The 25,698-nt window shown below is 46.1% G+C and overlaps 1 protein-coding gene across 2 annotated transcripts; it reads left to right on the top strand.

Moving 5' to 3' along the window:
• Positions 1-106: 106 nt before the first annotated feature.
• Lrch (Leucine-rich-repeats and calponin homology domain protein) lies at positions 107-25,530 on the top strand. 2 transcript variants are annotated; one of them, XM_072005248.1, is made up of 13 exons: positions 107-640; positions 13,375-13,519; positions 13,605-13,837; positions 14,039-14,175; positions 14,267-14,482; positions 14,770-14,931; positions 15,314-15,435; positions 15,558-15,707; positions 15,780-16,180; positions 16,271-16,422; positions 16,505-16,642; positions 16,721-16,798; positions 22,652-25,530. In XM_072005248.1, the coding sequence occupies exons 1-13, from the start codon at positions 454-456 to the stop codon at positions 22,802-22,804; spliced, it is 2,274 nt and encodes a 757-aa protein (XP_071861349.1). In that variant the 5' UTR covers positions 107-453; the 3' UTR covers positions 22,805-25,530. The 2 variants fall into 2 exon arrangements, with proteins under 2 accessions (XP_071861349.1, XP_071861348.1); XM_072005247.1 differs by lacking the exon at positions 22,652-25,530 and adding an exon at positions 17,845-22,530.
• Positions 25,531-25,698: the final 168 nt, after the last annotated feature.

Here is a 25,698-nt window from a genome sequence, read left to right as displayed (position 1 = left end):
GGTCATTGCTTATTTTAGGTCCCAAATATTTCATTTTCTCACTTTGCACACTTTGTACACTTCGTATTTATCACGACAAATATCTTACGTTAAAGCGTTATACAAATTAAATAATTACAATACGATTAAACGCAATGCGAAAATAAACTATCAACTATTAAATAAATTATCAAAGTTTGAAAAACCGATTGCAATTGCGATTCTCGAACGAAATCGAATGGTGTATCTTGAATGTTGTTCTTAAGATGGCGTCTAAACGAGGGCGCTTGAATCATTTGCATCCATGCGCTTTGCCAAGCTGTGATCAGTAGTGCAGGAGCAAGTATCGGGAGAAGTTGGTGGGTGTCGAGTTTTTGGAACATCTTGCCTCGCCGTTTAAAAGACGAGTGGCTGGTACGCCAGAGAAGATATTCACTACCGTGCTTTCGCGTATACGTGCCCGAAAAATGTAATATGGCGATGGTCGCGTCGAACATGAGCGGCCACATACAAAAGCAGCTCACCAGAAGTCTCGAGCGAATCCTGGAGGAAGCACACTTGAGCGGTGAACTCAAGCTTAGCGGGCGAAAACTTAAGGACTTTCCAAAAGTTGGGAAAACGGGTTCTAGCAAGTATAATCTTCAGGATACGGTTATTGCCGGTGAGTTTTTTTCAGCATATTTTGCTCTATCATCAGTTTTCCTTTCTTTATTGAAACTGACGTTTGTACGAAGATAAATATAAACTCAAAAATAAAATGTACGCCCTATGGAAAGATACTACAAATATTTTCGAAGCGAATTGTTTTTACTATGTTGTAGAAACTATCTCGAAAAAATTTGTTTCCTAACGTTATTCTGGTTTGTAACAACTAGAAACAAGATGAAGACATATTAGTAAATGTTCTGCGTCTGATTCGATAAAAGCTTTACATTCTGTCAGAGTTAACCTCGAACTCTCGTGTTTATATCATACTCTGGCACGTATGTGTCGCCCAATGTTACCCTGCTAACGCGTACACTTTCCACATTACAATTGGATGTTTTATTCAACTGCAGAGCTTTACGTATCATTTTCCATTCGTTATTTCTCAGAAAACAGGCTCGAAACAATTTAATCCTACATATTAGCCTAGAAAGAGAAAACAGAAGAACGCGCATAGACAGCGTCTTTTGGAGAACAATATAGTAGTCTTTTCGTAATTCTCTAGTCTAATGAGTAACGTGAAATACTTAAGTGTTACATAATACAAACGCATCTGTATTTACGGTGCAATGCACCGTGATTGCGATTTCGTAGCGTTGATATCATCGTTTTAATCTTTGACCGATAAAAGATGCAAGTGTACAAGTTAGAAACACGAAAAAGGGGCGAGGTATCTGCATATTCATTCGTCCAGGTAAATTCATTTCATCTTATTTGCTGAAGAGACACATGTAGCTTTATCTAATATAAATGCATCACTGCGGTAGGTTATGATTTATATCAGACGTCGTTTTTGGACGCCGACAGCTCCTGCGAATGACAAGTTTCCATAAATCCTGATATTCCTTTTAGAAAACAACCGATTAAAAAAATGCATCGTACGAGATTGTGCATAAGTAAAAAGATAGCGATGAGACGTTATCGCGACACACCCGATGTTTCCTGCTACCGCGATAATCGTGCATTCGATATTCGTTGATATCGCCGGCACACCACGAGGAGTTACGTGCGCAGAAACATAAGAGTATATATTCCAACTTTTCAGACTATCAATATTGTTGTTAACGACCAAGGATCGTGAGTTTCGTGTCGCCTGGAGGAAACTTTTGCAAATATAGAAATCGATCGATCCCCCTGACCCCGATTCGATTCTAAATATGACTCGCGACGTAAATCGGAAGATAACACGTCGAAGATTACTCGTTGCTAGGAATGTCTGCGTTTAACCGTGATAATGTTTCCACGACCGATACAGGTATTCGGTGTGGAAGAAGTATGCGATATAGAGATATCCTTATCAGCGAGGATTACACCTTTCGAGGGTAAGCCAACTTCATCATATCGTTCGTCGTACGCGTATATTACACTCGACGACAATGGCAACAAATAGAAAGTATATATAGAAATATGCATATGCAATCACGCGAGACGATCGCGTATCAACGACGATAAAGATTACAAAATTCACGAACTTGCAAGAAAATTAAATTCGACGTGGATTTCGATCGTTCATACTTTTCGCATATACTATCTGATATAAATGTATTTCATTTCCATCGATGTAGCATCGACCCAAATTATTTCTTGGCGACAGCCAACAGAGTAATATTCGTTTACGAAATTCCTTCGGGTGAAAAATTGCTACTCTAAGAAAAGCGTTCTCATTAGTTTCCAAACTCATTGAGATGCAAACGACGAGTTTCGCAAAAGGAAAATTCGCCTGGCGTCACTGATGCGTGTTTTAATCAAGACCGCGTCGTGATTATTCTGCTGTTGCGAAGGAACAAATGATAATCGTGGCGCCTCGTAGTTGCACGGGCTTTGCCAGTAGCACCGAATGGGGCTTATCGGTTTTCGATGGTAATTTTTCACCGAACGAAGGGAACGAGGCAATTTCGTTCGGTGTTCTTTGATGCTCGAGGGACGATCGTCCAATGGAAGGGAACTTTCATACCCGTTACAGTTTCGCCGGGATATTATCGAACCGAACGGCTCGTGTCGAGGCCGTCTTACGACGAGATATTCCGTACGATGACAGAAGGGGACGTAACTTCATTGAGGACCCCAGGTCAGTTCGTGTCGCGACGAGGGATTCGATGAACCATGTCCTACGTTGTTCGAATCTATGTCAGTCATTGCTAAAACTAATATAAATGCATCCGATGGCAAGGAAAATTACGCACAGCCTCCGGTTATATGTTACAACGATTTCTAGCGCAGAGTATCACAAACGGTAGGCCCTGGGGTCCCCATTCACCGGAGAAACCCGTGGGTTTGATATGTCGCCGGCTATCGAAGGAAAAGCCGATCTATTGTCCGTGGCGTATACGCGAACCAGTAAAATCAAACACAGCACACGCTGCACACGGTGCTCCACTCCAGGAGAAAAGAGCAAAAGGAAACGAGTTGGATGCGCGAACAGACATCCATAGAGAGAACCAGCAAGGTGATTACTACTTCGAACAAATTGTTTCCTCGCGGTCGATTCAACATCGACTCCGTTAATGACTTTACTTGCCGCGTAATCATGGATTCCGGCGTGTTCAGCTTCGTTGAGACGAAACGGCGAAAACACGGAAACCGGTTGTCGTATCAACGACGAGACGAGGCGGATAGGCAAATAGAGAGATCGCGATACAGTCTCACTGCGGAAAAAGCTTCTTATCGATTATGTCACGGTGCACTGCGCGCTTTCTTCGAGGAATAGAAAAGGAAGAAAAAGGGCGGGATCCTTTTTTTTATTCCTGCGAACCCTTGCCTCTCTGTTCGACATTCCAATGCGTTAACTCAACCGTATACTCTCCGAGTCGGCGCTACTTCGCGTGTGGGTACTTTCGAAATAATACTCCCCGAGATATTCGCCGCGTTTCGCATCGTCGATTTCTTAACCCTAACCGTAAGAACCCGAACGGAGCTGCAACGCGCACGTAACATGCAATTACATCTAATTATTTTTCATCGTCCTGGACGCGTATCTCTCGGCCGATGATTTTCAGGGAGAGCAGGTGCTCGAATGGATGGAGGCGCACCGTGATTAACGAAAAGAAAGGAAGGAATTCGGATAACTGCACCGATCGAATGGTGGCACGATCATTCCTTGTCTTTCTCTTACCTGGGTTCTTACCGTTTCCCTTCTCTGTTCTCCGTTTTGTGTCGAGCAGCTCGTCTCTCTTTGAGCGCGGTCGAGTTCGCGACAGGTGTCTCTCGGCGAGAACCGGTCTAGCGAATCGAAAGCGTTTTCTTCTCGAATCGCTCGAGGCTAATTCAGTCTCGGAGACGTCACGATGACTCGAGACAGAGATTTCGATTGATTCGTTGCAACCAGCACTTCAAAGAGGGACGAGACACTAGTTTCTTCCTCTATATCAAACGTATTTCTCGCCCGGTCTTTCACGATGAAAGGACAGCAGGGTGCGGAGTGGCGTCTTTACAGGAGCAAAGAATGATGCGCGCGCTGTATGCAGACAAGCACGTTACGAGAGAGAGGGAGAGAGAAAGGGAAAAGGAGCTGCCACCATGGTTATGGAAGAGTCCCATACGATGGGCCGGTCCGAGCTAAAGATAGAGACGCACCGCAGCTGCAGAGGCAGGGGTGCCAACAGGTCGATACTCCATAACGCGTTACATCGTTTGCATCGCCATATAGCATCGGGGTGCTCGGTTATCTCGCGCTCTTGTCTCTTTGCCAAAGGAGCACTCCTCGAAGATGAAGTCTCTTGAGTTCTCGCCAACCATCTAAGGGCGGAGAAGTCGCTTCGTTCCCCGTCCCTTTTCGTCGAACCACTACCTAACAGTAGCACTACTGGCGAACGATCACCGGAGAACGACAATTTCGCAACCGAAGCTTTCCGAGAATGGGCTGGCACGCGTCTCAAGAGGACCTCGAAACTTTAGATCTACAGTTCACGCAGCGAGCAGTAGTAAAGACAAAGTGCTGCCAGCGTTTTCTTTCAAACAAGTCGAGTACGCGTTCCGAGCACACGCGCTTCAAGTGCTCGAACGCATAATGTTCGCGAGTTTCGACGTTGCACACGACTTTATCCGTTTATCCAAAGCGCGGCAAACATCTACTTGGCGCTTGATGAATGTCGAACGCGAACGAAAGCGCCGACGGTCTTTTGGCAAACGCGGTATATCTATTGTAACTCTGAAACTAACGATATTCGAATCCATGTTTATCGAGGCTGTTTTGTGCGTTTCAACGAGTACTACATGCTGTTGAAGTTTGAACTGAACTTCTAAGTACTGTGTAGAAGGAGCGTGTCGGCACATTACACGCCCGCGCTAGTACTTACACCTATCGATGATATCGCGCACGTTTCGAGAGTACGCGATGAATGTTACCGATACCGGGTGTCTCGTATCTCGTGTGCCCCCGAGATACGCCCTGTTTGTCTTTCGCCCGAGTGCCAGCACGCTCTTAATAAATACCGCAAACTACTGCTTCCTGGTTCGTCGTTCTTCCGCGAGCCAACGAGCGACGACATTTTTCAGCGCTCGTCGAATACCGTTTAAACGGGCAATCGATGTGTGTCACGGCTAGGCAATAGCTTTCGCGTTAACTTTCGAGCAACGATTCGTCGTTAAAAGACACATTAATTAAACACCTTGAGTTAGAAGCCGGCTCGCTAATTAGCGTCGACGAACGTGGTTCGCGGGTATAGAAGAAAGGGGCGGACGAAAGTAGTCGCGCGTGAAACCGCCGCTAGTCAAGAGCGGTAGCAGTGTCTTTGAAAACCCGGCGTTTTCAGCGGCGCTTTGCCCATTTTGCGACCCGTTGCTAATATGCACCGGCTTACGGTATATCTACGGTATATGCACCGATCTCGCGCGTATCGCGCGTGCAAGCCAACGCGGTGGTTTCTCTGCTGAGTTATAATTAGCAGTATCGCAGGGCCGTCCTAGCGTACTTGCGAACCCACTCCGTATTTTGAATCAATTACAGTAGTACCTTGTTACTTGACTGTCGTTATCCGCGCCGTTCCTTATAAGAATCTCCGTAAAAGCGACGTTTAGACTTCAAAACTTTGGTATTTGGAGTCGAGTATTGGATGTTAATGTCTCTTTCTATGTTTCTATTTAGTTTACGCAACGAAGGGATTTTTATTATAAAAGATAGTGGTACGAGGTTTCGTTTTTAATCGAAACGTGTAAATTGTTACCCGACTCCGCGTTACAACACAATTCTCCATCCCGTTCTACAAGCGTTGAAATTCGAGAGAGAGATTCACGGTCATGACCTCTGCAACTGTGCGATCGGGTTGCCGCCGTTGCGTTTCGCGTTTCGTGAGTTCTCGAACTGGGTCAACCCTGAAACGGGTCGAAATTTGCTGATACGCGCGAGATATCACGGTAGTAGCAGCCCTCGCCAGCATGGGTTACAAAAGATAATCAGCGTCGAGACGAGCACCGACGAGTGCCCTGCAAACTTTCACGATACAAGGGTGAAGCGATATTAGAAAATGCCCGCGAACTGCTAGTATATACCGCTGAAGAGCTCGCTGTATCGGGTAACTCGAGTGAAAGATGTTTGCCGTACCGTGTTTACCCGATCCCTGCATCCATGATTTCTAAACACGAGTGCACATCCGACTCAAAGCTGCTTTAAAAAACCGGGTCACAATCGTTCATCTCCTCGCTCTTTAAAATACGAAAACGGCCTCGTTCGCCTTGCGGATTCTTTAGAATTTTAAACTATCCAGAAATCCTCGTTTCGACGTTGGGAAGAGACGGAAGCGTTTCCTGGCCTGGTGCAACAACCGCAAACGCGGTAAAACGCTTAAGTCCGTTTCGATGAGAAAGGAAGATAGGCGGGTCGATCGACCGGCCGCCAACTTAACTTGGCGTGGTTGTGTCTAGTCGTGTTTTGTCCGTCGATAAATTCTAGCCGCATTGCGGATAGGAGGAAACCCTTCTCCCTCGATCTTTTGCCAGGAAGCGTGACACGAACGAAACCGTTGCGTTTACGCAAAATTTTTGTACGGGCCACGCGATTCGGTACGAAGAACACGTACCTTCTTGGAAAGCAGTTCGTCGCGGCGCAGGTATCGATAGTCGAGACAGGTAGAAGAAAGGGACGGCCGCTAATTATCGTTCTAGGTAATCTCGTTTGTCAGTCCATACACGCTTCTTACGTGGCATGGGTTGAAATGAAACGGTATGAAATACTGTTATGGTTATGGTTCGGACTCTGTTGTATTGTTCGGGCTAACGTTATAGATGGCTAATGAATGTAATCATGTTATTCTTGGGTCGTCGTACGATAAGCCGCCGCCCGAAGCTTCAGTACAAGATGATCCGACGAGGTCGAGGCGTCGAATCTCTTCTTCGACGTAGAGGGTCGATATCGATCGGATCGAGCATGCGTCGATACGACATCGTTTGACGCGACACGCAATTGGTCTCGTGGCTCGGCGTTAATTTTTTAACGAGAATGACGGTACGATTATTGAACGAGGCGTGTAAACGCGGTTTGTAGCGAAATCCACCTCCAGTCGAGCAATTTAATGAAAATGACACGCTTCGTCTGTCTGAAATTTTTCTTCCGTGCCACTTCTATTCGCGAGTGTCCTACATTCCGACTCGCTCCTTTATTTCGCATTGCACCATCCTTCGTGAAAACGCGCGAATTTCTGCAGCGGAGTCGCGTTGCGTCGCGTCGCGCTTTGCAAACGATCGTCGGAACAGCGTTTTATATTTTTTTCATGAAAGACGCGACAACGTTTACGCGGTTCTCTTCTCGCGACACTTTATATCTGCGCCAGACGACTGGAATTTTTTTACTTCCCGCGCTTTGTTCGCGAAACGATTTTCCACCGTTGAACGAGCGAGTAAATCTCGCGCACGGCTTTGTTTGCATATCACGAGTTTTTTGCCGGCTCTCTGGCCGCCAACGTGACAAGAGACTGTCTCTTTTCTCTTTAAACCCGAATCTTTGAACCGGCTCTGTACGATCGCTTTTTATACCTGTCGCACAGCCTTGAATCCCTCGACGCAACCCTAATCCATTCCTGCTCCTCTCCCGAATTTTTCCTTACCGTCTATTCGCTCGCTCGCGGCACGGCAAACCGCGAGAGTTTGTCGTTCACCAACTGCTTTAATCTCTTTGATTTTGCTAATGCATCGGTTTTTCATCGCTTTTTCATCGCTTTCGCAGCCTTTCGCTCCGCTGGCGGGCAAAAGGTGGAGAACAGATAGGGTAGCGTTCGTTACCGATTCCACTAATGCCAACCATCGACTCTAAACTCGCGGTAACCCGAAAACTACCGTTCCAAAGATCAAAGCTACTTTTTTCTATCGTTTCGACCACAAACGCGCTGCTTTCGGCTATTCGTAGAATTCGCTTCTTCAAATAACGCGCGGGCTCTGTTCGCTTTTCCTCATTTCCACTTAGAAGAACTTCGAGGAAAGTCGATGCTCGTAGCTAAGAACACTTCGCTTCCCATTAAGTCGTTTCATTCCCAATGAGCTGGTCGTTAAAATGTATTCAAGGGTAAACAGCGTGACGTTTACGACATACAATCAGGCCATCGAACAAAGATGAGTGGGTAGATTCGGCCGATTACTCAACGCTCCAAAATGCACGCTGGTATGCACTTTACAAAATATTTTTAAAACGGATTATCGTATGGAATAACGTTGTCGGTGGACTCGAAACGCGAATGCGTATCGAAGATCGAAACGATAAAGCGCGATAGATCTCTGGCCATAGAAGAGCGTACCTTTCTCTGGTTCCGGGCAAGCAACGCACGGAGCTGGGGAATCGCGGGCGTGGATAATTAGTAGGTCGTCACGCGATTAAGGCTAACCGAATCTGTATCCATGCAGCATCGTCCGTGGCTTCAATTAGGAGATACCGGGTTCAGAGCCGGCCGAATAATTCGCGTGGAAACAAATCTACAAGGCTGGCGTTTCTCCTCGATCTCGTTATCCGAGGTTAAATTAACCGACTCGTCGTTAACGAGCAGTCCCAAACGCGGCCTGTTTTGCTTCGAGTCATCTGAGAGACTTAAACCTTGGCCCTTTGCTCTAACGTTTTGTCGCGATCGCGGCGATATTTAACGTCGCTGATACGTTGCCAACGGAGAAAGTGCCGTTGATTTATCAGCAATGACATCGAACAAAGGATACGTCGACGAGAGTGCGTCCTTCGGTTTAGTCTCTGGGGGGATAACGACGTACCTGCGTGGAGGGCTTTGTTTTGTGGTTACGCAGCATGGTTACGAACAAAGGGACTTGCGGTACGATCGAACCGGGCCCTTTCCAGTCATCGCGAACAACCGTAGATTTTTCGAACGCTTTCGGTTTACGTGCCACCGCGTTGCCGTCTACGGATAATAGCGAAACGTTCGCAGCCTAAGTTTAGCGTTTTCAACCAACGGCTCGTGATCGCAAATTCGAAACAGCCTCGAATAGTTGATAAAGATATCGCGTTCTCTCGACACGATTGAAAGACGGCAAACTGCCATCCGATAGCAGCGAGAGGTCATTGAAAAAAAATGCCCCGTTCGAGCGAAACGTTGGTCGTACCGGTGTAACGCGATATTTCGACGCGTTATCGAGCGTGGTCTCGTTACACCCCGTGCAGCTTTCGACTAGTTTTCCCTGTGTTCCAGGTCGCTCTCGGTTCTTTTCATCTCGGGTATTAGTTTTTAGGTCAAGGATGGTGAAGTCGGTGCAACCTGAAAACTCGGTTCGCGCTCGTTGCACTGAAAACGGTAAAAGAGGTTGGGTAAACGAGAAAAGGAACGAGGAGAAACCCACGAGAAGAGCGAAGCTTTTCGTAGGCAGCGAGAAAGAAAGCGAACGTTGCTTTAGGGGCGATGCTGCTGCTGTTGCTGCTCTTCCACGATGCTGCAATAATTGAAGCGCCGCCGTTGCCGATGAAGAAAGGGAAGCAAACTCTCGTTTCAACGGGCGAAAGAAGTTTTTACGCCCTCGTGAAAGCGCGCAACGATGAATCGATTGTTCACGCTCCCGCCCTTTAATTACACGCATAGAAAAATGTTAAATTAACGCGCCTGATATTTGCTCCCTTCATTCTCTCGCTTCTCCGTCTATGCGTATATAAATAAATAAATATCAGTAGGAATAGATGGGAAGAGGCGCGTATTCCGTTCGCGCAGCATGATTCGTCGCATACGGCTCGCTTTAGCGTACACGCGTGTACACGAAGGCGTGCACGCGTACCGGCACGCTCGAACACGTAGCATACACAATGCGACGCACTGTTCGGCACGCATTGCCTGCCGCGGTCAGACGGCAGGAGTATGGAAACCGGCTGCGCGATACTACCTTCTTTATTTTACCTTCTCTCTCTCGGATCTTTCCCCACGTCCGAGTATAATTCATGCAACGTCGAATCACCAACTACCAGATGCTCGACGGACTCGTCCTACTAGTTTAAATGCAAAAGTACGGTCCTCGCAACGTGGGACCTTGCGTCGCGTCGTGGCGATCGACCATCAAAAGTTCATCTAAATTCTGTGAGACTTTTCGAGATAGCGCATTGGTTACCGTCACCGACTTACCGATCGGACAATAAATTTCGAGCGATCGATCGTTTCACGTCTATCGATGTTTCACCCGTGTTCCATCGAGTGTGCTCAAAGTTGTTCGGTTCCGTCCGCTTTGAGTTTGATCGAGTATGCGAGTCGTGTTCGCACTCGCGTCCTCGTCGCCGGAAGTGGCGTGTCGGTCTCTTACAAAAGCAACGGAGGCATACGTCCTTTCTCGCCTGCTTCCTCCGTGGCTTCTCCACGCTTTTCTCTTCTCGCTTTTGACGCGATCTCTTCGGCAACGACGATGGTTCAAGGGCGAAGCGAGCACCGAGCGTTCCCAGTCTATGCACGACTTCGCAACCAGAATTTCCTCCCTTTCCCTTCGCTCTTGATGTTCCTCTTCGTCCTTCTCTTGCCTTTTTCTCTTCCCATGTCCTCGACGTGACACGTCGGGAATTACGCTGGAAAGCAATTACCTGGCGCAAGCTGCGATCGACAACTCTCGAATCGATCGATCGAACGCGCTATCTCTCGAATCGTCGCGAAGAAGCAATGGCACGTTTTGCGTTGAGCGTTAATCACGCTTTTACGTAGAATTGATCGTTAAGCGCGTTACCGTTTAATAATGTATCTGGAGTGGAATTAAATCGGTTTCGAGCCCTCGGACCATGTGGCTCGTTAGCGAACTTCTAACATCGTTACCGATCATTGGTTCGCGAGAAGTACGCCTCGCCTCGAATGATTTTATTTTCCAGCAGAAAAGCTCGGAAAGAGGGTAGTAGCATGCCGCTCATGGGACACCTTGCGCTCTTCGTACAGCCAACCCCCTGGACGATATCTGCTATGGGGGCGTTATCGATCCGGCAACCCTCTGTTTCCACGGTTTCACGGCAGCCCTTATGCTAGCTCTTATAACCCCATATACTCCGAGAAGGATAACTTAACGTCGTTAGAGTATTTTCTCCTGCGTTTTATCCGCGTCTCTTCCCACGAACACGCTAGCCTGTCGTACGCCGATCATATTGGCCTTCGTGTATATTATATTGTCGATCTCTCGTCGAATAGCGAAAGAATCGTTCAAGGTTGCCATTGTCGAACGATTTACTATTTTCTCTGCGTCTCCAGCTGTTTCGTAGTTTAATTAACGCACGAGGCAATTTTTGTCTATGGTCGTTGACCCTGTGTTTTGTATCGGCGATAGGAGCCGGCGTTTCGTGACGCGGCACGCCCAAGCAACGCCGCCGCTCGCTCTCCGCTCTCGTAAATTTATGTAAAACGTACAATGATTACAGGGTTTTGAGTCAAGAAGGCAAAAATTCTTAAAACATTGAACATTTTGCGAGGAATTATCTCGTTCGTGACACGCGAAAGTTTTTCGCTCCGATAACATGTTTGAACGATTAATCAAGGCTGGAACGAGTAAACTCGTTGCGATTTCGGAATTCTTATCTTTGCAATTACTAAGTTAATCAACCATACATAGCCTTCTTAATTATTAAGTATTTTAATCGTTTAAAAAAATGTATTAATTTATAAAAATGCGATAGCTCTAATTGCACGAAGATAAGCGTTCTATTTATTCTTAGGAAAATTATTTTTATCATCGGTCGTCAGTCTCTCTCGTCTTAGCACGCGGATTATCGTAGAAATTACTTGGCGGACGCTTTCTACTCGTACGTTACGTCGCATATACGTCCAACCCTTTACGATTGCGTGAACAGTCTTTCCGGCGTTATTGTCTTATGCGTATGCATAAGCAAGCGAGTCGCGCGATAAAAATGCAAACACTTCGATCGTTGGGACTTCATATTCCGCCGCGCCGGTGTCGTATTATTAGCAGGTCGAAAGAGGCAGACTTGGCAGCCTGGTTAAACGCCGCTTATTCGCGTAATTGTTTTTATCGTAAAAACAAGCAACATGGACAACAGGGCCACGCCCATCCGTTGGCGAATGACAGTCTAGCAACTTTGTACAGCGTCACGCAAATCTATGTGCGTGGTATCGATCCCTGGGTTGGCCGGACCTCGACCTTGGCCCTTGGAATCGCCTGGTGCATCGACCCCTTCGTGAAACACCCTATATGTACCACAGTTGCGAACTTCCCTATTACGACTTCTATAGCAATTAACTTCCGATGAATCGTTCGCGCTCGTTACGAAGCCGGTTGTAGAGATTCGTTTAGAAATTGATTTCTTATCAAACGTTAGGCGAGAACGGTTTCTGTCATTCCTCGTGGAAAGTAAATAGAATCGCGCAGGCGACGCTCCGCTAAAAATTGTTTAGTTTCATTGGCAGAGAGTTATGGCGATGGCACAGAGACAGAATAGGGGTTTGCTATTTTCGTCTGCATCGCACCAACACCAACGGGCCGACGCCCTTGCTCGACGATTATGCGATCGACCGTGCACCAATGGTTCCAGGCTTTGCTTTTCACCCCATGGACTCGTACCCATTACGGTCGTGGGCGTGCACGAGGGAAACGCGGCTGTTCCTCGATAAGTAATAAGTCGTCGTGCAATAAGACTTGCAAATCGTCCAAATGAGTAGATAACGAACTGAGTATTTGCAGAGAACTGGGGTATCCTGTTGACGATCGATTGGCAATTTCCGTTCCGATCGCGTAAACTGGATAGCCGAAATCAAATTTCCGAGAAAGCGGGATGAAATTTCCTCGAATTAACGTTTCAGCTCTCGCGCTCGGGCCACTTTCGACACCACGGCTAGGGACCGTGGTTCGTGTCGAGGATTCGGGAAAATTATCAGATGCCGGTAGTGCCGTCGGACGCTATGAAGCGTCCGATCGATAGCCAGAGGGTTTGAAAAGCTGTGGCGCGAAGGAAAATGACGAGTCGAACCGTTGGCTAACCAACTCCCGGAGGAAACGAAGGCACACACACAGGCCGTGGTTATTGATCAGAAAGGAGGCTCGAAGCCAACAGCAGCTGAGCCACCCTTATCCTTTTCCTACGTTTCGAGACTGTACACGCACGTGACCGTCGCACCCCATTCATAAGAACCCCCCACGAACCCGAGCATCACCCTAACCGGAGCACAGCTGTTGCTACGGGGAATCCTGACGATGTCTCTCAATTAAACAGACCTCTTCAAGAAGTATTATGTTTTCCCTGTAGCGAATATCATCCGGAAGGCGTTACGCGACGAATATATCGTTGTTTCGTTCCTGTTACAGATCTCTCGAAGAACCGCTTCGCCGAATTGCCGGAAGAAGTGACGGAATTTCTGTTCCTCGAAAAGCTGCATCTCTACCACAATGCGATAAGAATAATACCGGAGACCGTGGTGATGCTACAGTCCCTCAACTACCTCGATCTTAGGTCGGTGAGGACAGGAAGTCACGAGGCCCCTGATTCTCCGTGATGCGGGCTTAGAATTAACGAGCGGAGATGTTTTTGTTCGCAGTCGCAATCAATTGACGTCTCTACCTCGGGAGATATGCAGGCTACCGCTGCAAACGTTATTGGTCGCTCACAACAGACTGGCGTCTCTGCCGGACGAATTGGGCAGAATGTCGGCGTTGGCGGAACTCGACGCCGGCTGCAACGAAATCACGAACCTGCCCCCTCGGATGGGTGATCTTGCGCGACTTAGGTCCTTAGATCTGAGGAGCAACATGATCGTGCACCTGCCTATAGGTAGGTAGCGCCTGTTTATGGTTGCTTCCGCCGGCGTCACGTCGCAGATAGGAGCTTTGTCGAGTTATCCGAGGGAACCGGGCTAACGTCTCTGTAATGCACGCGTCAAAATTGTTCCCTTCTATCGATTCCCCACTCGCCATGTCTCACATTGTTTCATCCGATGCAATTGACGATCGTGAAATCGAACGTTCTGCGCAGAACTGACGTACCTGAGACTCGTAAAGCTGGATATCAGTGGCAATCGAATATCCGTGCTTCCAAACGAGATGAGAAAAATGAAGAGCCTGGTCGACTTCCGGCTGTCCGATAATCCTTTGACCTCGCCACCTGCCTCGGTGAGCATAAGCTTCTGAATCAAACGAGATGGAGCCGTCTAATTATAGATCGGTCAATTATCCAGCCGACTATTTTCGTTTGTTTTCGCAGCTATGCATTCGCGGGCGAACGCACATCTTCAAATATTTGGAGAGACAGGCGGCGAAACACGAGAGAGCCAGAGGCGGCCGCGCGAGAAGGACACCATTGGATGTTAGAGGTCACGCGACTCTAGACACGAGAGCTCACAGGCGGCACAACGTCGACAGTGGCTATAGCACCAGCGACGGCGTCGACAAACGCTGGTCTCAAGAAATTCACAGCGCGGTTAGTGTCCTCGTCCTTCTTCTCACCCTCTTCCTATTTCTACGGTTCTTCTTCTTCGCCTGGCTCTATAACAAGTTTTTCGGCTACGAAACTGTGTAAATCCCGCTGTAGATAACAATCTGGATTCAACGTAGAAACCTTCCCGAAACATACACACTCTCCTGTACTCTGACTGGTCCAAACATGTAGAATGAACGCAAACAATAAACTTTGAAACGCACGCAAGCACGTATACACGGTCGACGATTTCTCGTAGTACCTCCTGCTGGACACCTTTTTGCGCGCAGGTGCATGATGGCGAGATTCGAGGGCTGTGGCGTCAAGAATGCTCGCCCCTTTCGATCACGTTGCCGCACGAGACGGGTGTGAATGGATCCTGCAGCGGAACCTCGACTCCTAGTACCATCTCGCCTGGTGAGCACACGTCTCTCGAGGATGAGCTCGGCAAGGTAGGTTTCGAACCGCTTTCGTCAGTCGCTTCCGTGCGGTATCCTGTTTGACCAAGCTTTTCTAATGGGTTTAGGCTTACTCCAAGTGTGAGCGCGTATGATACAACGTCTATATTTAGCGAGTGAATAGAATTCGCGCGCCCCTTGAAAATGATATCTGTGTTGTCAAGCTGCGCTTGGCCGTCGTTCAAGCCTCGTTGAATGACCTTAACCCATTGAAAGAACTCGCCGTCAGCGTCGCTCGCGATTAACGCGCGTAGCATCCAAGGTGGCGCGCTAGGAATGCGCTCACCTTACCTTCTCAAATCTCTCTACTTAGATTTATCCTCTCTTTCTCTCTCTCTCTCTCTCTCTCTCTCTCTCCACGGAACCGTATTTACAGGCTATGATACTGCACGATCAGTTGGAAAAGAGAAAACTGGAGAGGAGCACCTCGGAGAATGGAGCCGATGTCAGAAGACCGATGACCTCTGGCCTCTACCACGCGTCGATTACGCCACCCGGGTAAGCGAGCTGTTAATAAGCCAATCACCGTTCCTGCCACTGTGCATCACGTGGTTGCGTAGTGATTTTTACCAGTTAATAGACGAGCTGAAACATCAGATGCCTTACCGCGTCTTTTCTAGTCCCCTCGAATCCGCTCATCTGAATCAAGCGGTGCCGGTCTCAACGAACACGCAATCCGTGCAACCGCTGCAAACGTCGATCTCGAACGCTACTACCTCTTTAATGAACGGAGATGAGAAGAGGCCGCTGAATCACATTCAAACTTACAGGTATGCGTTTGTATCGTCTAATAGATGTCGGGAAGCAACGGCACACGATGATATCGCGTGATGAATTTTTAGAGAGTATAAAGAGGCGTTAAGACAACAAAGGGCAAACGAGGGACCTAGCGTGTACAGGCCACGGGAACAAGTCACTCCGCCGGACAACGAATCGCAGAGCAACGAGACAGACTTGGCTAGCAATAAAGACGCACTTGGTATGGTCGGTAAACAGATCTTCAACGAGGAAAACGCGACCAAGAGACCAGTACAGAAGGTAACTCCGTCACGCATCAACTATCAGAACACGCCAATTATCAATGGTAGCAATAACGAATACAACAATAAGAACGGAAAGTACCTCGAGCAGCCGTATAAGAAGCCTAATTCGCCAATTAAAACATCTTCGAGCATTTTATCTTCCAACACCAGTCCGGGACATACTCCTAGGCTAGTCAAAACAGCTGTTGGTTACGTAGAAGGTAAAAAAACATTGAACAAAGGCAATGATACAAATAGATAAACGACTGCTGTCACACACGGTTCAATGGAATATGGATAATGTTTGCTAGGTAACAAAAGTCCCAGCAGAAACGGTGGAAGTCCGAAGTCTCCCCGATCGGTTACGTGGAACAGCAACGTGCCGGAGAAGTATTCGTTCACCATGAGAAGGGAGTTTGAACGTGCCAAGGAAGAAGCTGACTTGATCGAGCAGCTCCGAAACGTGAGTATCGGAAAGGATCGACCTTCACGCGTTAATCATTTGTTGTAGCAAACAAGTGGCTAATGTTTGAGTTTCCTTTTAGCATATTGAAACGCGGTTGAAGATGGCACTACCGGAAGACCTTGCTCCGGCGTTAACAGACGGAGTTGTACTCTGTCACTTGGCAAATCACGTAAGACCTCGGTCGGTTGCCAGTATCCACGTTCCTTCGCCAGCTGTGGTAAGCGTTCTCGGGCTGTCTAATCGACGTGACGATTTTCAGATTATCAAAAAATAACTATTGTATCGTAATTTGCAGCCCAAGTTGACAATGGCAAGATGCAGGCGTAACGTCGACAATTTTCTCGAGGCGTGTCGAAAGATAGGCGTCGATGAGGTAAGCTACTCACTCGATACCTCTTATTAAACAATTTCTCGAGAATTCTCGCGCTTTATCTCTCGCTAATGGTCCCGCGGCATGTATAACGCACGTTAAACCACCGTATGCTTCTACGTGGAACAAAATCATTTTTTGTTTCCCTCTTTTGTTACCTAACGATTTTTTTCCGTGACGATTGTACTCGACACGCCCTGCAAACACGTTCGTGTCTCATTATCGTGAAAGCACGGCCAAAGTGTTACAAGAGAAACGGTTCGAGCGCAAAATCGAAAGAAATATAGGCATCCGTACTATCGTCGATCGAACGCCTCTTGGCAAGGTCGTAACTAACGCTTCGACAACAGCCGGTACGTTTGTCCATGATATTTCCAACAACTACTAGTCAGTCCCCGATTTTCATTCAGTCACGAGGGTATACGATTCGTCCTTTTTTCAAAATCTTTCTCGTTCCACAAATCGGAAAAGCACAAAAATACAAAAAATGCAAGAGTTGGAAGAAGGAAGTGGAGAGAAACCAAGAAAGAAGCTTTAGTTGCATGTGCCTAGACTCGTATTCGCTTTTGTGTCGCTCGTCGCTTCATCGGAAAACGCTTTGAACGCGTCTCGTCCTAGTATCTTCACTTCTCGACGTTCTTATACGATTTAACGACAACCACGATACCACTTCGACTGGCATAAATTCCGAACTATGCCCGCGCTCTTCGACGATCTTCCAAACTAGCTATTCGCATTTGTATCTTTTTGAGATAGGAACCAGAATTGGGTACGTTGATCGAAGCAACGATACGACGAAACGATACCCAAGTCTGGCATTGCTCACTTTCTCGATGAAGCACCTAAATCGAATTTCGATTTTCGTGCAATGTTCGTCCGAAAGAGGCAAGTTTTCGCAAAAGGTTCGAATCGTTGATTTCGAGGAAGGTGTCGCTTCGAAGAAGTAAAAGTGATAAGTGGACAGGGTTCTGTATCAAAACGAGAACGTTCAGAACGACCAGCGACGTAGTAGAGACTGGGACTGAGTAGTATCGTTGTTGGTGTTGCAGGAGGTGTTAATGGACGCGGACGCAATCATGGACGTGGGTTACATGGACGCGTACGGGCTGGAGGCTCTGGCGCGTCTCGTCTCCGCTCTTCTCCTTTTCCGTGACGAAGGAGAGAAAGATACCGAAGAATCGGCCGCAGGTTCATCCCATACGATTCAGGATCGCGTTCTATCCGCGATGCTTTTTGCCACATTCCTATCCACCTTCGTTCTGCTCTATCTCTTTCCCATTCCTGATTAAACGCAAAACAAAAAGAAAGAAAAAGAAAAAGAGCGACCAAGACGAGAACGCCAGAGTGCAAATGGAACGAACGACGCTCGCAAGAGAAAAGCACAATCGAAGATTACTCTGGGATTACTCCGATATATCGACACGCGACGCGACTTGGTTCGGTGCAGCGACTCGGGAAACACACGGTTTCTTATAGTTTTCTGGTTAACGTTCTGTCGGTAATTTTTCGGTTCGTTCGCCGAGCCGTCGAGTCGCTCGATCGAGTTACTGCACGACACTCTTCTATCCACTTCTTCTACCCCAATTAGTACTCATAGAGCGGCATGATATTTTTCTAATTTTATTTTCTTTTTTTTTTTTTTTTTATCCTTCGTTTGCTTTGTCGGGCGAAGAACGGGGTCGAGTGTCGCGCAGAGTCATCACACCCCCTTCCGACATCGATCTTAATTGCGAGTTTATTTTAAGCACGATACACGCGATACCCGAAAGAAACGTATCGAAAGCTATTTACCGTTGTGAGAAATGTCTCGTTACCCCAACTCGACGTAGTTTCGCTACTTCTAATTTTCCTTCTCGTTTTTCATCGCCTTCGTTTTAAACGAAACGCTACCGAATCGAGACACTCGAAACTTTTTATCCGCGTAGAGACGTTTAATCAGTGTGCGATCGATCGTCTAATTAAGAAGCAACTGAGCGCTTTGGCTTGTATATTGGATTTAATTTACATCGACTACGTCACAGCTGTAGCTTGGACAAGGTTGTTCGTTTGTTTGCCTTCGTCGTTGTGGCTCGAGAAAGACGCTTAAAACTTTCGACGAAATAGTATACGGTAGCCCCTTAAGTATCGAAAGGCAGCTTGATCGTACATTTAGTCCGCCTAGTTGTAGAAGCGGCTACGTAGTGTGCAAGTTAGTTAACCGTTTCTGTTTTGGTATAAGGCCTTTTTGACGGGGACTCGAGCGAAGAACGTTGTTCTCGAGTTCTGATCGTTGAACGCGAACATCTTACGATAGAAGAGAACGTGAAAAAAGAAAAAAAAAAAAAAAATATCAAAGAGCGCAATCAAAGCTGTTTTGGACGCTCGCATATCAAATGGAATCGCCTGTATGTACCTTGTATGTATGTACCTTGAACAGACGAATCGTTCGTTGGAATGGCTGGATCATAACGACCGATGAGATTTATCGTCGAGTAGGATCTGTTGAGAAAATAGTATTTTGCTACGCGAAGGAACGGTGTTCGAAGCGGCGTGTTAGTGTCCAATACTCGTTCGAGAAATCTTCCATCGGTGTCGATAGCTTCGGGTTCGAAATAATTTCTCTCGATGCCGGAATCAACGAATCAAAGGAAAACAGAGAAATAAGCGAATCGAATTCTCCCAACTGGTATTGCGGCATCGTCTGACGTGTCTAGAATCACGCCAGGACGGCAAAGTTCAAAGAGAAGAAAGACGAAAGAACTTTCGTGTATACCTCGGATGGTAGTATTTTTTTAACGTTCGACCAATACAAATTGCCTACGGCTCTTTCAGGATTGATGGGTCTGTGATAGGTAGCCTTCGAGTACTACAGGATTCGCAACAAGGTGCTAGAAATCTCTTTAAGTTGAAAGATTTCCTATTTTGGTACGTAGGTTTAACGCACATTCGAACTCGAAAAGAATTTCTCATTCGATCATTGTTTTATCGTTTACGAGTTACGGGCAGTATCGCGTCCCTCCCCAACGAGATCGCGGCAACGATCAATTTTCTTTCTCTTTCTCTTCGTCTCTATCGAGGCAAGAAAACATGGCTTTTCGTTGAGGGAGGGACGTGCAAACGAGAGCACTTACACCTCACCGACCAAGCAATTCGGTCGTAGACCTAAGATAATCTCCATATTTTCATATAAACGCGTTTAACGTAACAAGAAAACAAAAGTATCGTAGCGGACGTACAATACGTATATCGTCTAGAATATACACGCGTCTAACTTATTCTACATATTATTCGTACGATAAGTATTATATTGTCTACGTTAAGGAATTTAAGGAGGAGCGGGTCGCTTAGATCGAGTCTTCGGATTGCCGGAGGTCTTTGCTTCCGGTTGTCGCTCCACAGACGCGTCGAATCGAATACATTGCAGTAGATTAGTGCCAAACGCGTCAGACACTCGAACCGTGTAGTACGCGTCGCGCGACTCTGTTTCTCCGAGATGCTTTTATATCGCTGCTAGTACGTCGAATAAAACGGTACGAATGAACACGTGCTCTCAAACACGTATCGAGGATTATCTGATGGAGAACGCACAAAGGAATTTTTACGAGAAATCAATCGTTTCTACTACGGTCTAATACGACGGTCTATTTACAAGTAGAGACGTAAAAATTTGTTTTTCTTCTTCTTCTTTTTAGATATAACGCGTTGGCTCTTCTTGTATGGAATTTCTGCATTTCGAACTCAACGTAGATCGCGTGTTCCTGAGATGTTTCTATTATACGACGAACGAACACACGAGTTGCTAAGTTTTGCAATTATGCCAGCATACAGTCGTTAATGAGAACGAAAGGCGAGCTGCATCTTCCAGAATACCGCGTTACTTTCATCGTTAAGTTTTATTTCGTTTCAATTCGGGTAGCTAGCATCGGTCCACGGTAGAACGTTTATGAATTTCTAGTCTCTGGTATTACGTACTTCTAATCCCGTTTGTTAAGTTCATCTCCGGTTCTAGTCAGCTCGACTTGTTCTTTTGTTCTTTTTTTTTTATTTTAATCATCGTTTCCGTTTAAGTTATACGCAACAAGTCTCATACTCACTGGGTGACTTAACGTTTAATTCGTTACTTAATTTTCTTTGTTCCTGCTGTCTCTTCCACTACTACACTTCCGATCGATTTCGTTGTCGTTCGTAGACTGCTTGGGCGTTAATTGTCCGTGAGGCTCGCTAAAAAAAAATTCCGAGATGCATCCAAAGATCTTATCGCTCGAAAATAGGAGTCGTTTCGACGAAGCTAGCTTAAAGAAGAGTCGCGACGATATCGAGTTGAACGGCGACGATCTCATCAGTATTATATACTTTTTTTTTTTTGTAACGATCGGACAGGACGTAATTACATCGAATTAATCGCAACCGTAAGACTGTTTATTTCACTTTAATTTACCGTTTATTCTGTACGACGTTTTCTGCGCTCTGCCGCGGTAGTTTTCTTCTTTTACGATTAGTTGTCGCTTCCACAAGAGGCTGCGTCCTTCTATCTGCTCGCAAATGGACGCAAGTAGAAAAGACGAGCGATGAGGAGACCGAACACAAGATCATTCCGTTGCATTAGCTTGTATAATTGTATAATTTATGTAAAGAACAGAGAGAAAGAATAAGAGAGCGTATATATACATATATAGATAAATTATATTATATTATATTATATTATATATATATATATTATTATTATATTATATTATATCATACTGTATTGTATGGACACAGATATATGGTACGTTGATACTATTTTTCTCTTTGGTCGTTTTTTGTTTCTCAAATTGTACTACGTAAGCTAATTCGTCGCAAATTACGAGCTTAGATCACGATCGCTCTTTGAAACTCGGTGCTTCATTTTTTATCTTGTTGTTTTTTAAGCTTAAGCTTTTTTATACGATTATCGGAAAGGGAAGAAGGCCTCTCTTATTATTTAATTCATGTTCCTTCGAACGATCGCGTCCATCCATCGAGTCGAACGCTTGAACGATCCTTTTCGTGTTCGTTGGACGATACACAGCATGATCGATAGACGGTACGCGTTCGTTTTCTCTAACTCTCTCTGTCTCTCTCTCTACTTTTCCACTTTTGTACGATCGAATCTGATTGAACTGCCAGCACGTTCGTCCAACGATTTCACGATCACAGCGATACAAGGACAATCGTCGAAACGACCATTGCTCGTGTCTTCTCTACTTCTCTGACTCTACTCGCACAATGGGGCATAGTCGGGCGATAACGACGATCGCTCCTCGCCGCGTGAACGGTGAACGTGGGCGGCGTGTCTCGTGTTTCATTTCTATGCCACAGGCGGTAAGAAAAGGGCGGTTACATTGCCGCAGCGAAATCGAGTCGATTCGAACAAATATTACCTTCTGCTTATCGGTTCAAACTTTTACACGACTCTGGATTTCGCTCGATTCTCCATTCGAATAATTTGTATAGCGTGAAAGTGAATGAAACGCGCGCACTCGTGCGAGCTCGATCGGTTGGATGACTTGGAACAACCGAGCACGAGTCGCGCGTCTCTATGCTTCCCAGTGTAGCATAGTTCGCGTCCCGGAGAACAATCGTTGGGAAACTCTTTGTCTCGCCACTTGAACAACAGTGCTACTAACAATACTCGGTTTTACTTTCGAGAGACGTACTCTGTAACACCGATTGTACGACTATCATAACGATTGTAATACTATTTCCACTGATAATAAAATATTCTTTTGGTATAATCGCTTGAGCATGATGACGAACGGTCGTCACCCGAACTACTATCCCCAGACGCGACGATTTCGTGCCGGTTCTCGATAGACTTGCATTAACGAAGAACGCACGCGTGCTTGTCATTTTCAGAATCTCGTGTGCTGCGCTAGCGACGTCCTGGAAGGAGGTCGAGGTGTGGTTCGCGTGGCTGTCACGGTCTCGGAATTGCTCAGGTTCCATCAGTCACGGTCCCCGTTGCAGACCACGTCATCGTCGAACGTGCCGAACCACGTATCCGCTTAGCGCCAGACTATATAAAGTCGATATGACGAGGAAAGAAAAAGAAAAAAAGAAAAAAGATTGTCAACCACAGCGAGAACGGACTGGCGGCCACGTTTTCCAACCTACCGCACGTATATCAAGGAAGGATGGACCCAGCAGCAGCAACAGCAGCATCGTGCTGCGTTTCTATATACTCGAGGCACGCGATTTCATAGCGCGTAGAAAACGAAAGGAAACGCCGCGCTTCTTGGTCCAACTTCTCGATCGAACAATAATGCCATAGGGGACCGATAATCTCCAGACTTTTATACTCATATTGTACGCGTCAGGTAATCGCGTGTCTGGTCGCGACCCAGCGACTTTTCCCAAATCAAAAGAAAAATGCAATGACGCGACTATTGGACGCAACTGGTAAACTGCGATTAATCATGACACTCGATTATAGTTGTACGAAACTTTTATATGTGAAAGACAAGACAAGTATCTTTGTACCAGAGAACGAAAAAGTAGCAAGAAACTAGGATATAAAATCGTAGTGGAGTTTTACACGAAGAATAGGCTACGACGCGCGAATGCAACAGTCGTACGAAGAGTTAGTAAATATCGGAGACACTTTTTTCGGACTCGATTTTCCGAAGCCACGAAGCAATGAAAAAAGTTCCTAGACGCGTGTAACTAATGCGCTTCATATTTCGTACTTATCATACGTTAACATCAGCCCGAGCATCATTTAGATCGAGACGATTGTTTTTCAACGATTATCAGAAGAAGATCGCAGTTGCGCGAACTTTTTTCGTTGTTCCACCGTTCAGGTTCACTCCCAATAAAATGTCTCCTATATCTATTAACAGAGTTTGTATATCCGTGCTTTCTAAATAGCTGGTAATTACGAGGCATTTCGATATCGTAACGTGGAACAATGGTTGATCAATCGAATCAAAGCGCGCACGAGGAACGATAACGCGATTTTCTACTCGATCGAAACGAACCCGTCGATATTCTATCGATAATCGAATTATTCTGCAATTAATCCAAGTATATATATATATAGATATATATATATACAGTTGCAACAGAGGATGAATTCGCGTAGCTTAGAACGGAGTTAAACCGACAGAAATTTACGCGAATCGTCTCGATCCAAGAGATTCGATATATTTTTATTTATCGAGCGATACTCGGTTCGTTTGTTCCGCGACACATTAACGATTTCGTTCTCCACCTAACAGAATACTAGAAAGCTGGGCTTTTGGTCATTGGTCTTTAGTCTCGAAACGATACATATGCGATCTACTGCGGATTAAGTAGGTTTCTGCGTGAGTGGTAAGTTAGTTAGGGCGTTTTCAATACCATCGACGATCGATAACGAGAGCTCGGTCGGCTGATCGAGATAGATTGTCGGCAACGAGTACTAAACAGGTCGTTGATATATTAAATATAATTGGTTCGTTTATGTAAAATTAAGGCCTAGGTGTTCACGGCAACGTGTAGCGTAAGCGTTGCAACCTTCTTTTATCTAGTGCGAGACACAACCGTTTCTTTCCCTTTTTCTTTTTTATATATCTTCGGCGCGTATTCGATATCGAGCTGTCTTTATCGTCGAAGCAACGATTTCGAGTACTGCCACGATTTGATAACAATTCCCGAAACGATAAAACCCCATTAGGTGCTAAGCGTAATATCGTTAGCTGTAATTTCCTATATCGTCGCAAGGTTCGTGCAGAATCTTCTTCTTTTTCATTTTTTTCTTTTTTTTTTTTATTTTTATTTTTATTTTGTTTTATTTAGGAATGATCGCGTAAGAGGAATACGAAGGATCTCATGCGTCGTGATCGATGAGGAGTCGTCAAGCGATTACGCCTCGGTGTCTCGTCGAGATGTTTTAATGCTCGTTAACGTTCCCGAACTTATCGGCGAGACATCTACCGTAGAAGATTGTACCGTGTATTCGTATTTATTGTGCCAAAGATATACCCTACGTTATATACGTTAATTTTTCTCTCTCTATTTCTCATCAAGGACAAATCTCTGCAGAAAAGGAACGACGTTTGCGAAATAACTTCGAAGAACGAAGAACGCTACCGAAACGTCGAAGATCCTTCGACGAGGTACGTCGGATGTACGCACGATGCGCGATCGAAACGACACGACGATCGCGCGCCGCTCTGTCTGTCTGATCGAACGTCCGTATCTCCTGCGTCAACTTGCAAGTGGAATTAGACGCGATTCGCTCTCGTCTATACGAAAGTACGTACGTCGACCGCAGCTGCGTCACCGTACCGAACTTTCTACTAATCTTCTTTCGATTTTCCCCTCTTTCTCTTACCTCTTCTCGCTCTTTATACCGATTTCAACCTTACGTTTAATTCGTTCGATCAGCACCTCTCGTTTATAGGTATATGCGAATTCGTCGAACGACGCATCGCTGCGGAATTGTATCGTTCGCTGAAACGGCGTTTGCGTTTCTCGGAAACGAACGCGCCGCCATGACGCGACTGGCCATCGTTTGGGACGTCTCGATCGAGCAGGCCATATCGCCAACAGTATTACCGATCGTCCCACCGATAGAAGACTCCTCCAAACGTGTTTTACAAAAATCTCCCACCGTTGTGATTATCGCGTTCACCGAGTCGATCGATTCGTATCAAACGTTTGGCCTGCGATTGATACCTAAATACACCGCACGTAATATATTTAAAGATTAACGGATACAGTGTATAAAAAATAAATCGAAAAAAGTCTACGTATGTGCAATTGTCGGCGTTTCTTCCCTTCCTGGAGAATCCGCTCCTTTCGCCTCCGTTAACCACCGAAACTGACGGTGAACGTCGGAAGGACTTCTGAGGATTTTTAGTAACAGCCTCTCGATCTGGATCGGTCGTGTTGCGCGCAGGGCTCGAAGAGGGATTCGACGA

Source organism: Bombus fervidus, chromosome 6, assembly GCF_041682495.2.
Source record: "Bombus fervidus isolate BK054 chromosome 6, iyBomFerv1, whole genome shotgun sequence".
NCBI classification, from domain to species: Eukaryota; Metazoa; Arthropoda; class Insecta; order Hymenoptera; family Apidae; genus Bombus; species Bombus fervidus.
Note: the sequence above shows the minus strand (reverse complement) of the source record. Positions and strands in the feature narration are given on the sequence as shown.

Excerpts from the sequence above, each read along its gene's own strand:
- Lrch (XM_072005247.1), top strand. The coding sequence starts at position 454 with ATGGCGATGGTCGCGTCGAACATGAGCGGCCACATACAAAAGCAGCTC. Across the intron at positions 641-13,374 it reads TCAGGATACGGTTATTGCCG|ATCTCTCGAAGAACCGCTTC; the intron begins GTGAGTTTTTTT and ends TTCCTGTTACAG. Across the intron at positions 16,799-17,844 it reads GAAAGATAGGCGTCGATGAG|GAGGTGTTAATGGACGCGGA; the intron begins GTAAGCTACTCA and ends TTGGTGTTGCAG.